The 13706-nt window shown below is 36.8% G+C and overlaps 2 protein-coding genes across 3 annotated transcripts in view; one reads left to right on the top strand and one right to left on the bottom strand.

Annotated features, from left to right (window-relative positions):
- Positions 1–1421: 1421 nt before the first annotated feature.
- LOC123762607 (uncharacterized) overlaps positions 1422–13706 on the bottom strand; it is a 37076-nt gene continuing 24791 nt past the window's right edge. Inside the window, exons 1-4 of one of the 2 annotated variants that reach the window (XM_045749217.2) lie at positions 5443–5599; positions 4307–4445; positions 2000–2119; positions 1422–1761 (exon numbers count right to left, since the gene is read on the bottom strand). In XM_045749217.2, the coding sequence (XP_045605173.2) occupies positions 1660–1761; positions 2000–2119; positions 4307–4445; positions 5443–5486 (405 nt within the window). In that variant the 5' untranslated portion in view covers positions 5487–5599 and the 3' untranslated portion in view covers positions 1422–1659. Of the gene's footprint in view, positions 1762–1999; positions 2120–4306; positions 4446–5442; positions 5600–13706 lie in introns of those variants that run through there. The other variant, XM_069332410.1, reaches the window with a different exon arrangement.
- Positions 9894–12679, top strand: LOC123762608 (uncharacterized). Its single transcript, XM_045749218.2, has 4 exons — positions 9894–10043; positions 11311–11446; positions 11951–12070; positions 12307–12679. The coding sequence occupies exons 1-4, from the start codon at positions 10000–10002 to the stop codon at positions 12418–12420; spliced, it is 414 nt and encodes a 137-aa protein (XP_045605174.2). The 5' UTR covers positions 9894–9999; the 3' UTR covers positions 12421–12679.

The following is a 13706-nucleotide window of genomic DNA, read 5'->3' as shown; positions in this document are numbered from 1 at the left end:
CTACAGACAAAAATCAGAGGATACAACTGACGATTTACTATAAAACCAGAAAAACGGCCAGCCTACTCATGAGAAACTCTCCAGACACAAAGCAGAACGCTTTAAAAGAGACCAACGTCGTCTATGCCTTCAAATGCCCTCTTGGGGACTGTAAGCTCCAAAAACCCAGTATATAGGCAAGACAACAACATCTCTTTCTAGGCGTTTAACGATGCATAAAAAACAGGGCTCCATTAAGGAACATATAATCTCTTCCCACAACCAAACCATCGCCAGAGAAATCCTAGTAAACAACACAGAAATCATCGATAGATACAGCGATAGCAGGCGGCTTGACGTTTGCGAGGCACTACACATTAAAAAGTCAACACCAGCAATCAACAGCCAATTAATGCACAACTATATTCTACCCACCTCAAGACTCCACTCCATTATGGAAGCATCAAGAAATATGGACCAATATGCTTTCTACAATCACTTCCATTCAATACCCATTGTTTCGTGTTCTGTCCTGTGTTGATGAAATTAATACCCTATTAATGCCACCTCACCCCATCCACCTCACTCAAATGTAGATATAAACAAATCGGAGATGTGTAAGTTCTATTCAGTTGTGTATGTAAAGTCTTTGAAAATGTAATAAGTTTTACGAAACGCGCTCAAGTGTCGCGTCAGACTAGAAATAAAAATGAATTTTGGAGAATTGATTTTTGAATTACCACCAACAGTGAAAAGAAATGTACGAAAGATAGAGAAAATTCGTGTTAGAATTATTAATCTTACTTTTTCGGTCATATTTAATAATTTATGTCTACAGGAAAGACTGCTACCAAAATATACTAATATATATATATATATATATATATATATATATATATATATATATATATATATATATATATATATATATATATATATATATATATATATATATTTATATATATATATGTATATATATATATGTATATATATATATATATATATATATATATATATATATATATGTGTGTTATATATATATATATATATATATATATATATATATGTGTGTGTATATATGTATGTATATATATGTATGTGTATATATATATATATATATATATATATATATATATATATATATATATATATATATATATATATATATATATATATATATATATGTCGTACATAGTAAGCCGAACGCACTTCTCGGTCTACTATGCAAGGCCCGATTTGGCTAATAGGTCGAGTGTTTTTTCTTTTTTTTCAATCAATTGTTTCCAATAGGTTTATTTTAAATAATATTCATATATTTTATTAAGAACATAAATTATTTAATTGGTTATGTTAGTATAGGTTAGGTTAAGAACCTAACTAACCCTACCTAACCTATTTAAACCTAACCTGGATGAAAGCATATGGATGTAAGAAACAACTCGTATTATGTTAACTTTATTAATGAGTAACCATTTCACTTCATGATGCAACACGGGGAGGTGCATGTTGATTTCAAGGAAAACAATTTGGTGCAGGGTTAAACATTCGTGGTGTTTTAATCACTGAAAACTCTAAGAGTGCGACTGACGAAGCAGACGACGTTATCAGCAAGCAGATGTTTAGTTCATCACGTGAGTTATTAGATAGACTTGACCACGGGAGGAGGAGTTGGTGGTGTTTTTAACAGGGTTGGTATTCACCACCTGCACAACACACTTCCAGTGTAGTCTGCTCACTGTCGTACTCCCATGGGCCTTGACAAAGCTTGTAGTACAGGTACACCTGTTGAACAGAATTCAAGAAAGATTACCGAACAATAAATGAGGCACTTCTCTCCCTATGATAATAATCACCACCCGCATATCCTCCAATACTTCTATATTTCATAACAAATGTAAAATCTATATTTCATAATAAATATTAAATTTTCATTGTCTCAATTATTAAGTACGGTAAACTCCCTATTTTATTCGTTGTCTTCACTTTTACTCTTCAACATATTTAATCAACAAAGACTCACTTCACCAGGCCCGAAATCCTCATGTCCCTGACGGGCCAGGGCGTTGCATATGTGTTGTCCGACCGTCTCTCCGTTTTCAAGCACAGTGTCCAAGTCACCGTTGTTAGTTATTGAAGCCCACTGAAAAATTAAAACAAAAACTGTAATTGCAATTTTCATATAAATTTAGATGATAGTCCAAGTGTTCTTTCATCTCACCTCTAAATCTCCCTCTTTTTTTCTCCCCTAATCTCCCACCCCAAATTCCCCCTCGCCCCCCTTCTTTTCCCACTCTCAACCTCTCCTTCCAATCTCCTCCTCTCTCGTGCTCTTTATCTTTCTCATTTATCGAACTCTCGTCCACACTCTCTCCTTCCTTTTCCCTAACTTCTCCCCTCCCCCACCTCTCACTCCTCCACTCTGTGTGAATGTGAGTATTACCTATTAGTGTCTGCAGAAGTGAGAAGTTAACTCTTGGACTTAGCCTTTCTAACCGTCGGTTGTCTCATGTACTGACTCACGACTTAATTTGTCTACTACATCTAATTTATTTTGTTATTACATCTGTTTTATATCTACTACTATACTTTGACACACACACACGAGAGTGAGATAAATCAGCGGGGTTGATATCACGCCAGACCTGTCCCCTGTTGCTCACATCAAGAGGATATCATCGGCGGTAAAAGCCACGTTGCTCAACATAAGGACGGCTTTTACAAACTTGTGGAGGGAATCATTCAGAGCCTTGTATACTCATTCAGAAGTATGATAGGTATAGGTACGAGGAGAAACTACGAAACTAAATCTCACGTCGCTGTAAAGTAGAAGTGGTTAGAGGAGACATGATCATTACATACAAGATTCTTAGAGGAATTGATAGAGTAGATGAAGACAATTTATTTAACACAAGGGGAACACACACAAGGGTACACAGGTGGAAACTGAGTAAGTACCCAGATTAGCCATAGAGATTTTAGAAAAAAAATTATGTCAGAGAAGTTAACAAATTGAGCACATTAGGCAGTGATGGGGAGGAGGCCGACTCCATACACAGTTTCAAATGTAGATATGATAGAGCCTAATAGGCTCAGTAATCTATACACCGGACTGACATTTGAGAGGCAGGCCCAAACCAATGCTCAACCCCAGCAAGCTCAATTACGTAAGCACAATGCATTCCGTGGCAACTGTCTAACTCACTGGTACCTATTTACTGCAAGGTGAACAGGCACATCAGGTCAATGTAACCTCTGTCCATTTGTTTCAGCCTTGGCCGTAAGTCAAACCAGGGCATCTAGGGCTATGATCCCCGAACGCTGTCCTGTCAGCCACGTAGACCTTGTGTGTGTATGTGTGTAATCACCTAGTTGTGCTTGCAGGGGTTGAGCTCTGGCTCTTAGGTTCCGCCTTTGAACCGTCAATCAACTGGTGTACTGATTCCTGAGCCTACATGGGCTCTGTCATATTTATATTTGAAACTGTGTATGAAGTCAGCCTCCACCACATCACTGCCTAATGCATTCCATCTTTAAACTACTCTGTGTGTGCTTGTGTGTGTGTGTGTGTGTGTGTTTGTGTGTATTCACCTTGTTGTATTCACCTAGTTGTGTTTGCGGGGGTTGAGCTCAGCTCTTTCGGCCCGCCTCTCAACTGTTTACTTACTACTTTGTTTTTTTTTCTCCACACCACACACACACACCCCAGGAAGCAGCCCGTGACAGCTGACTAACTCCCAGGTACCTATTTACTGCTAGGTAACAGGGGCATTCAGGGTGAAAGAAACTTTGCCCATTTGTTTCTGCCTGGTGCGGGAATCGAACCCGCGCCACAGAATTACGAGTCCTGCGCGCTATCCACCAGGCTAGCAGGCCACCAAGTTTATTCTCATATTATTAAATACAGAGAAATGTTTGCATACATAGAAAAATATACATACTCCGTTTCTATGTAGTAAGGAGGTATTTGATTTTGACAAAGGTTGTTTTTATGTCTGATGTTTTATGAGTGTGATTTTATGTAACTTAGCTAATAAACGATGATGTTTAATCTATTGAGGTATTTTGACGTTGGCGAATGTTGGCATAAGATGTTTAATGATGTATTGTTATTGTGTGTATGTGTGTGTGTGTGTGTGTGTGTGTGTGTGTGTGTGTGTGTGTGTGTGTGTGTGTGTGTGTGTTTGTGTGTGTGTGTGTGTGTGTGTGTGTGTGTGTGTGTGTGTGTGTGTGTGTGTGTGTGTGTGTGTGTGTGTGTGTGTGTGTGTGTTAGAGTGTGTGACAGAATCATAATTAGTTCCCTACCACTCAAGGACCAATTCATTATTACCTCATCATCACAAGTTGAGCTGCAATCGGCTGTATCTTCACAGCCCTCCACGTCTATGGGCGGGAAGGGAAACACCTCGATCTCTCCGATATCTTCATTGACAAAGGCACCACACTGGCACTGTGGCGGCCCCTGAGCCCTGCAATAGTTACCCAGAAACTTCATAATCCATGATAACATTTCCTAACGAGCTTGAGTTGCCTGGGGACCCGATTGTCTTCATATAACTAAAAACTTAACAATAATTCATACGTTAACTAAAGTAGTCAATTTAATAAAAGTATGATTTTAGTTAAACTGGAATAAGAAGTAATTTACCTATTTGAGCTAATGTAAATATTCCTGTAATTTCTTACCTCTCAATAACGTAGACAGAATCTAGATTAAATCGATCAATTAGTAAGGCGTTAATGGATGATTATCCTCATTTTATTAAATACAGACAAATGTTTACATGCATGGGAAAAGTATACATACTCGGCTGCTGTGTTATGTAAGGAGGTATTTGATTTTGACAAAGGTTGTTTTTATGTGTCTGATGTTTTATGAGTGTGATTTTATGTAACTTAGCTAATAAACGATGATGTTTAAATTGTTGAGGTATTTTGACGGTGGCGAATGTTGGCATAAAATGTTTAGAGATAGATTATGTTAAGTGCAGTGATATGATGGTGTAAACGTTGTAATGATGATGAATAGAAAAATATAAATATAGATAACGAGTTTGAAATTAAAGACATATAAACATAATTTATTTGTTGATGCATTAAGAATACATAAATACTCTTAATGTTATTCATTTTTATGTGTATGTAGGTTTAGAGGCAAATTAACAAACATATACCAAAATGAGCAAATACCCCAATAAATCCTTTTTTCCTATCTTTCTGACATTAAAACATTATAGCATTGTTTCCTGAATTTATAATTGAAAACAATAAAATCAAAATTATTTTACTTGTTTAAAAAAGACAGATTATTACTAATTATATTTCATCATTTCTGAGTTATTGGTGAGCATTTTTGTATTACATCATACCTTTCAGATCTTTTTGACATGCTGCAAAATAACAGTCTACATAGAACATCAAATATATATATATATATATAAATAACATTTAGCAGCAGAGCGTTACCATGTGAGGGCGGCGAGAGAGAGGAGGATCAGGAGGCACTTCATCTTGCTGGCAGAAGCTGTGTGAGGAGCAGCGTCCAGCAGGCAGCTTTATACTGCCTTCAGACCCTCCCCAGCAGGAGTGCAAGGTCCCCAGATCGAGCAGCCACCTGCCCGCTCCCAGCAACACAGACGTTCTTTTATCATATGAAAGATGGCTCTTTATAGGTTTCCAAACTATAAATATTACAAATTACAAATATAATATTATATTTGGTATATGCCATGCAATTGCGTCCTGATACTGGTATAATTTCCTGGTAACAGGATTATATTGAGTAATTTTATTCATGAATATACTGTGGGATTAATAACAATTATTTTCAATTTACCAGTCCAGCAACGAGGAGGCCTGGTGGACGACCGGGCCGCGGGGACGCTAAGCCCCGGAAACATCTCAAGGTAACCAAGGAAACATTAAATAAACATGAAATCATAAAATATAGGAATATTCAATAGATTACAACAACCATAAGTAAAATTTTTAGTTGGGAAAAAATACTGATGTTCGTTGTATAAATAAAAATAATAATTCACCTTAAGTTTATTTTATCTTACAATTATTGTGTTATTGTGAATAAATTCAACAAAGCTGTAACATGATATATTGTATATACTTGCAAAAAAGATACCTGCCTTACATTAAAAAATATTACAGTCCAGTTTCTGATCCTGCATTGCGATTGCGAAATTGTGTGAGCCTGTCTCACATAATTCACCAGTGAATTATGAAAAAAGTGAAAAACAAATTCACTAGTGAAAAAATTCGCCCAAACAATGTGTTATGCTTACCACATTTTTCTGGGTTTGAAAATATGGTCAAGGCCTTAAACTTTTTTTTTTTTCACTATGGAAAAAATTCGCCCAAAGAATGTGTCATGCTTACCATATTTTTTTCTGGGTTTGAAAACATGGTTAAGGTCTTGAAACATTTTGATATACATGCATTGTTTAGTTACGATAATACTGTTGGTAAACTATTTGTTTCAAACAGCCCTCATTTTGATTATTGTGTCTTTATAAAATACCTTGCAAAGACTGTAATAGGTTCTATGTTAGCCAAACACCCTAAGATTTGAAGTGTTGAATTTCGCAACATAAATACTCTGTATGACGTGGCCAATTGTCTAATGCTATGTTTGTTCATTTGTCCAAAAGTTCTCCCTAAATTGATTGGGAGATGGCTTCTTCAATAACGAATTGAAGTTTGCTATCAACAATATCTTTCAGGACCCCTTCCTCCGTTTTATGAGCCGTCGAAAAGAAGTTCCTGTAAAACAGTCTAATAGGGGGTACAAGTGTTGTGTTGGTTGACTCTTCAGAAGTTGCATGGCATTTCACTTTCTTTTTATGATATCTTCAACTAAACCGTTAGAGAAGCCGTTGTTGACTATGACCTGCCTTACCCTACAGAGTTCTTCATCGACTTCTTTCCATCCTGAGTGGTTGCTGAGAGCATGGTTGACATCACTCCTCTTGTACCTGTCTGGGCAGTAACTATTGGCACTGAGACACATTCATATGTTTGTTTCCTTGGTGTAGACTGCAGTGTGGAAGCCTCCGCTCTTTTCCGTGACTGTTACATCCAGAAAGGACAGCTTCCCATTATTCTCCATCTCGTATGTGAAACTCAACATAGAATTCTGCTCAAATACCTCCTTCAGCTGCTGCAGACATCTGGCATCTGGTACCTGTGTAAAAATGTCGTCAACATACCTGCAATATATGGCAGGTCTCAAGTCCATGTCAACTAAGACCCTCTGCTCAATTGTGCCCATGTAGAAGTTCGCAAAAGGGACACGACTTGTCACCTCTCCTGAAGACTTATTATTCCTTATTATCTCCTTATTCTCACGAAGACTCTTAGCTGCCGCTTTGAGCTCGAGAGACAGTATGGTGCTTCTGTAGTTACCTCGAGTCTTTCCTCCTTCTGCAATAAGTTCTGCTTGCAAGGTGTCTATAATCGCAACCACCATTTGCGTCTCGAGGTCGAATATGTCTTCCAATAGGATCTCCAACTCCACTTTCCGGGCCATCTCACTTGGTCTGGACATAACGTGACAGTTTATACCCAGATTTAAGAGAGTGATTAGGTCCTAGGTGAGGTTAATTCCAGCAAGGTCTATGAAGCCATCTCTTGGTCGTGGAATCACCATGGGTCCTCTAAATAATGCCGACAGTTTCTTGATGACGCTGGTTTCGGTGCTGTGGCGATGTCGATCTGTAAGGATGTCGAGGTGTTGATTGATTCGAACACGGAGGTCTTCGTGGATGTCGGTGTTTCTCCATTGGGCTGTACATGAAGTAGTTGCGTTTTGCTGTCGTTGATCTCATTTTTTGCCTTGTGTATCTGATTTCGAATCAGATCTTGGCGTGAAAGCTTGGTTTCTTGCTGCTGTGTCTTGCGTTTTAATATTCGTATATTTTGGTAGCAGTCTTTCTTTAAACATATGTATTTTTTCATATGTTGAAATGAGAGATATGAAAAATATTCAACAGCTTATGTTTAATCTTCTCTCCCACCTTCACCATCTTCACCTCCACCTTCTCCTCATTCCAATAGTCTTAGTGAGGCCTTGTCTTTTATTTAGCAACATTAGACATGAACATGAATTGCCAGTTCATTCATATGGAGGATGAAGGCCCGACCCCAACCCGCCTATGACCAACCCCGGACATGGACCAATCATCCTGCAAAGTTTGATTAAGCTAGTCCAGAGTGCCTGGTCCTCAATCTCGAATATACTAACAAACAGATAAACATTAGATAAGCTAGTTACAGGCGTTGACTGTAGTGATTAATTAATAATCTATATCTTTAAAGTAAAACCTCAGGTTATGTTCCTCAATCTGGAAGCCTGATACTTATTGCAGATCTCACTCAACTTTAGACTTTGATTGATGTGGGTTACATGCCCAATGAAGCTGGGTAGGGGTTGGTGATAATCAAACGAGTAAAAGATGGCATAGTGCCATAGTAAACCTTGTAAACCTGCTGACGATTCTGAGAGTGGCTCGACTTTTAAAACCTTCTAAACAACATAATTAAAACACTCGTTTTTGTAATGCCATATAGCAAAATATTAGTCACTAATGTCTACAAAATGTTAAAACCACCTATTTTAATATGCCCACAAATGTAAAAGATGTGTTTATAATATCATCAACACCGGGATCCTCTACCACGATACTCTCTCCTCTCCCTTCCAAGCTGATGCTTGGAAGTTGCCATCTGCCAAAATAAGCAGATGGTTACTTACTTAACAAACACGTGTCCGAAACATGTGCCAATGACCTGCTCACTGGTACTGATGTACACAGACGTGTGCTGCATTCTGACATGTGATACACACGTTACATATGATACATACTGATACGTGATACATAATGGCCTAAAGTGATGCATAATGATCCATATGATGTTCTATGAGACACGATACGTTCTAACGCACTTGACATATTGACACGTGATACTGAAACGTGATACATATTGACCTAAGAGATGCATACTGACAAAAGTAATAAAAATGACACGTGGGGGATACAGACACAAGATACTGACAAATTATACATATTGATATGTGAGATATACAGATACATACTCACGGTGATATATAATGTCATATGATTCATACTGACACAAAAGAAACATAGTGATATTCCTGATACGAACTGACATGATGCATGTTGACACATGATACATACTGACACACGTGATGCATTTTGATATACGGGATACCTACTGACCTGTAATTCATACTAACACGTGATACATGCTGACACGTGGTACATATTGGAATATGATACATACTGATATAAATTATACATATTTATATTGTGATACATACTGACTCAGTGTGATACATACTGACTCAGTGTGATACATACTGACTCAGTGTGATACATACTGACACAGTGTGATACATAATGATACGTGCTATAAACTGATGCATGATATATACTTACATGTGACTCATACTGACACAAAACACACTGACAACTGTGATACATTCAAAGTGGGGATACTTACACATAAATGATACATTCTAAGGAACGTAATACATACCGGACACGGGAAACATACTGATACACATGATACGTACTGACACACGTGTTTGGCCGACTTAAGCACCTCGTCGACCTGGGTTCCCAACAACTATATTGTGCTATATTTTGGGTAGACCCGAGCCCCGCCGGTACCCGATCTAGTAACTTGTAAATCAGTTCTCTTAAAGCTAAACATTATATATTAAGACATATAACAGTACTGCTATAAGAGTTACATAAATGACTGATAAAAGGTCATTAGCTTTAGTACATATTTAAAAACTTATATATGTTTTTTAATATGTAATCAACATGAATACATTTTTGTTACATTTGAAGAAAAGTCAGTTGTTGCTGGGAGCGGGCAGGTGGCTGCCTCACCTGGGGACATTGCACTCCTCCTGGGGAGGGTCTGAAGGCAGTATAAAGCTGCCTGCTGGAGGCTGCTCCTCACACAGCTCCTGCCAGCAAGATGAAGTTCCTTCTGATCCTCCTCTTCTTCACCGCCTTCTCATGGTAACACTGAAACTAAATTTCATTTGAAATGAATATCTCATTGCATTATTTTGATAATTAAAATGCATTACAAACGGCGTATTGTTTACGAGCATTAATTAATTGCTTCATGTCGATGTTTATGAGTTTTATTTTAGATCAAATACTGTTAACTTTGTCGATTTGATTGATGGGTGACGTTGATTCTTTCCGTATTAGATGCTTCATCTGGAGAATTTTGCTGAATTTAATGCTTCAGATGCGGAGATTTTTAATGGAATTAATACTTTAGCTGTTGAGGGTTTTTCTAATTTAAATGCTTCAATGTCTTATACTTTTACGGAATATAATGCAATATATGATCACGACCGCCTCTCGTAATTAATTATATCCACTACTTGAATTTAAAACATTATTCGTAGTATTAGGATTTTATTATCATTTACTTTTGCTTTATTTTTTAATACATTTATGTATATTACGTATTAATTATGTATACATATTAATATATTTAATTTTTGAGTATTCTATTTATAATGAATTTTTGAGGGGGCACAAGGGTTAAAGAATTCATTCCATATTAGTTATGCATTTTTTACAAAAGAAATTTTACTACGTATCCTATATTATGTTCAAATACAATTTTTTCATATCAGATTCTAAATCTGCGCTGTAATGTCATTTTTGTAATTGTCTGCTAATGTTTTGGTCTCAATTTTACCCGTTATGTTATTGGTATTTCAGTGAATATTTCATTCATCCATTCTCCACTCTTTGCTTTACTACATTTTTCTCTCGTTATCTTCACGTGAAGACAATTAACGATATTGTCCCAGATAACATTAGTATGTTACATTTGACTACAAACTTGCGTATTTCCATTAAGCGAAGGTTAAGTAACTGACTCCAGTACTTGTTGGCGTCTGGTTCTTAACCAGACGTCAGAAAATAACAACTGATCTAATAAGCTGATTAGCTGTTGCTGTTTTTTTCACGGGCTCAACATAGCCCGTGCTAACTTGGAACTTTTTGTTTCAAGTAGCGAATCTTAAACAACAAAACAGGTTGCTGTTTTTTATCGCGATAGCTTTACTTATGGGATACAGCATTTTGCTTATTTTGAAAATCGAATGTACTTCACGGAAAAAATCGACATAAAACTGAATGACGCACAACATTCTCATATAAGTAACATAATTAATCAACAAAGCATTATAGAGTTTTATCCGACCAACTATGGGGATATTTAATAGAGTAAGATACAGATAACCTGGTTTTGCAACTCTAGGGTCCAGGCGCAAGAGTGCGACTGTGGTGCCTTCGTCAACGGCCGTTTTGGAGAGCTGGAGGTATATCCCTTCGACCCCATACAAGTGCAGAGCTGTGAGGATGTGGAGAGCTGCAGCTCAACCTGTGATGAGGAGGTACGACTCTTTAACTACACTTAAACTGATTTGTCAGGGTCATAATATATATTTTGTTATTTGACTGTTACTTAATATATACATGTTTTATCTCGTGCAGAGATTAGAATTTCCGATCTGTAGACCTAATATAATTAAATTAATTCCTATATATATATATACACATTATATATAAAATTTCATGCACTTGCATCCAAAGCATTACTCAATGCTTCGTTCAACCAAGTTTAAAGTGTATCTTAGTTATTGAAATAAAATAGTTCAAATACTTTCTTAATCAGCTGATTCTATGTTGTTATATTTTCTGTCATTTCCTGAGAGTCATTCACACTCATTCATCAAATAATTCGAATTTTAACACACAATTAAAGTGTCCATCTTATTTGGATGCGATTATGAAACAAGGAGTTTATTGACACAAAAAACCTTATTATTGACACCTCAAATACATATATATATATGTGTTTTCGAAGAGGGAAATAATGATTTTGTGCGGATTTACAGTGGGCCACAATAACAAATAACGGAGACTTGGACACGGTGCTTGAGAACGGCGAGACCCTCGGCCAGGCTTTGTGTGATACCTTGGCCAGTGAAGGTCAAGAAGACGTTCCTCCTCACGAAGTAAGTCCTGAGAAATTATGAGAAGATTTAAGACAAATATAAAGAGAAAGAGCGATAGAGAGACATTGTGTAAATGAGAGCTGACGAAAATAATATTACAACAATTAACAGTTTTATATTTGTTGTGGAATATAATATAGTTATTGAGTGTTTCAGTTTGTGTGATAATAATATGAAATTTAAATGAGAAATGTTCTTTCTATTGCGTATGTTCACTAAGTAATTCCCATCAACAGGTGTTCCTGTACTACAGGATCTGCGATGGTCCTTGGCAGTACGATGAAGAACAGAGCACAGCACAAGTCTGTTGTACCGCTGGTACCTACCACTCTTGTGATGTTCCACCATAATCTCCTCGTCCCCGTCTTAAGTCTGCCTAACAGCTAAAGAGTCGACCGGAGACAACGCACTGAACATCAGCTTGTAGATAATGTGTTTGTGACATTTCTCAAAAATCCACAACCAATTGTTGTATGACTTTCTACTGCAAAAGTGTTGTTAAACCACTTGCGTGTAATGCAACATTTTAATGAATTAAGTCAGTAGCATCAGTAGCTATGGATATCAACATCATACTAAAAACAAATAATTATTAAAGATTACAAAGTACTAGTTATTTCTTTCATCCACCTTCAAGTTCGTCCCGTTCATATATACTGGGTTTTTTGGAGCTTACAGTCCCCAAGTGGGCATTTGAAGGCATAGACGACGTTAGTCTCTTTTAAAGCGTTCTGTTTTGTGTCTGGAGAGTTTCTCATGAGTAGGCTGGCCGTCCAGACACAAAACAGAACGCTTTAAAAGAGACTAACGTCGTCTATGCCTTCAAATGCCCACTTGGGGACTGTAAGCTCCAAAAAAAACAGTATATAGGCAAGACAACAACATCTCTTTCTAGGCGTTTAACGATGCATAAGCAACAGGGCTCCATTAAGGAACATATAATCTCTTCCCACAACCAAACCATCGCCAGAGAAATCCTAGTAAACAACACAGAAATCATCGATAGATGCAGCGATAGCAGGCGGCTTGACGTTTGCGAGGCACTACACATCAAGAAGTCAACACCAGCAATCAACAGCCAATTATTGCACAACTATATTCTACCCACCTCAAGACTCCGCTCCAATATAGAAGCATCAAGAAATATGGACCAATAGGCTTTCTACAAACACTTCTATTCAATACCCATTGTTTGTGTTTTGTCTTGTGTTGATACTTCTAATACCCTATTAATATCCCCTCTTGTTCTGTCTTGTGTTAATGCCACATCACCCCTCCCACTTCACTCAAATGTAGATATAAAATCGGAGATACGTAAGTTCTAATCAGTTGTGTATTTGTGAACTAAAGTCTTTGAAAATGTAATAAGTTTTACGAAACGCGCCCGTGTCGCGTCAGACTAGAAATAAAAATGAATTTTGGAGAATTGATTTTTGATTTACTTCCAACAGTGAAGCGTAATGTACGAAAGATTGAGAAAATTCGTGTTAGAATTATTAATCTAACCTTTTCGGTCATATTTAATAATATATATATATATATATATATATATATATATATATATATATATATATATATATATATATATATATATATATATAACAATTAATTCATGAAAACTTGGCTTATTAGGCAA

This window comes from Procambarus clarkii, chromosome 27 (assembly GCF_040958095.1).
Source record: "Procambarus clarkii isolate CNS0578487 chromosome 27, FALCON_Pclarkii_2.0, whole genome shotgun sequence".
Lineage (NCBI taxonomy): Eukaryota > Metazoa > Arthropoda > Malacostraca > Decapoda > Cambaridae > Procambarus > Procambarus clarkii.
Note: the sequence above shows the minus strand (reverse complement) of the source record. Positions and strands in the feature narration are given on the sequence as shown.

Excerpts from the sequence above, each read along its gene's own strand:
- LOC123762608 (XM_045749218.2), top strand. The coding sequence starts at position 10,000 with ATGAAGTTCCTTCTGATCCTCCTCTTCTTCACCGCCTTCTCATG. Across the intron at positions 10,044-11,310 it reads TTCTTCACCGCCTTCTCATG|GGTCCAGGCGCAAGAGTGCG; the intron begins GTAACACTGAAA and ends TTGCAACTCTAG. Across the intron at positions 12,071-12,306 it reads AAGACGTTCCTCCTCACGAA|GTGTTCCTGTACTACAGGAT; the intron begins GTAAGTCCTGAG and ends TCCCATCAACAG.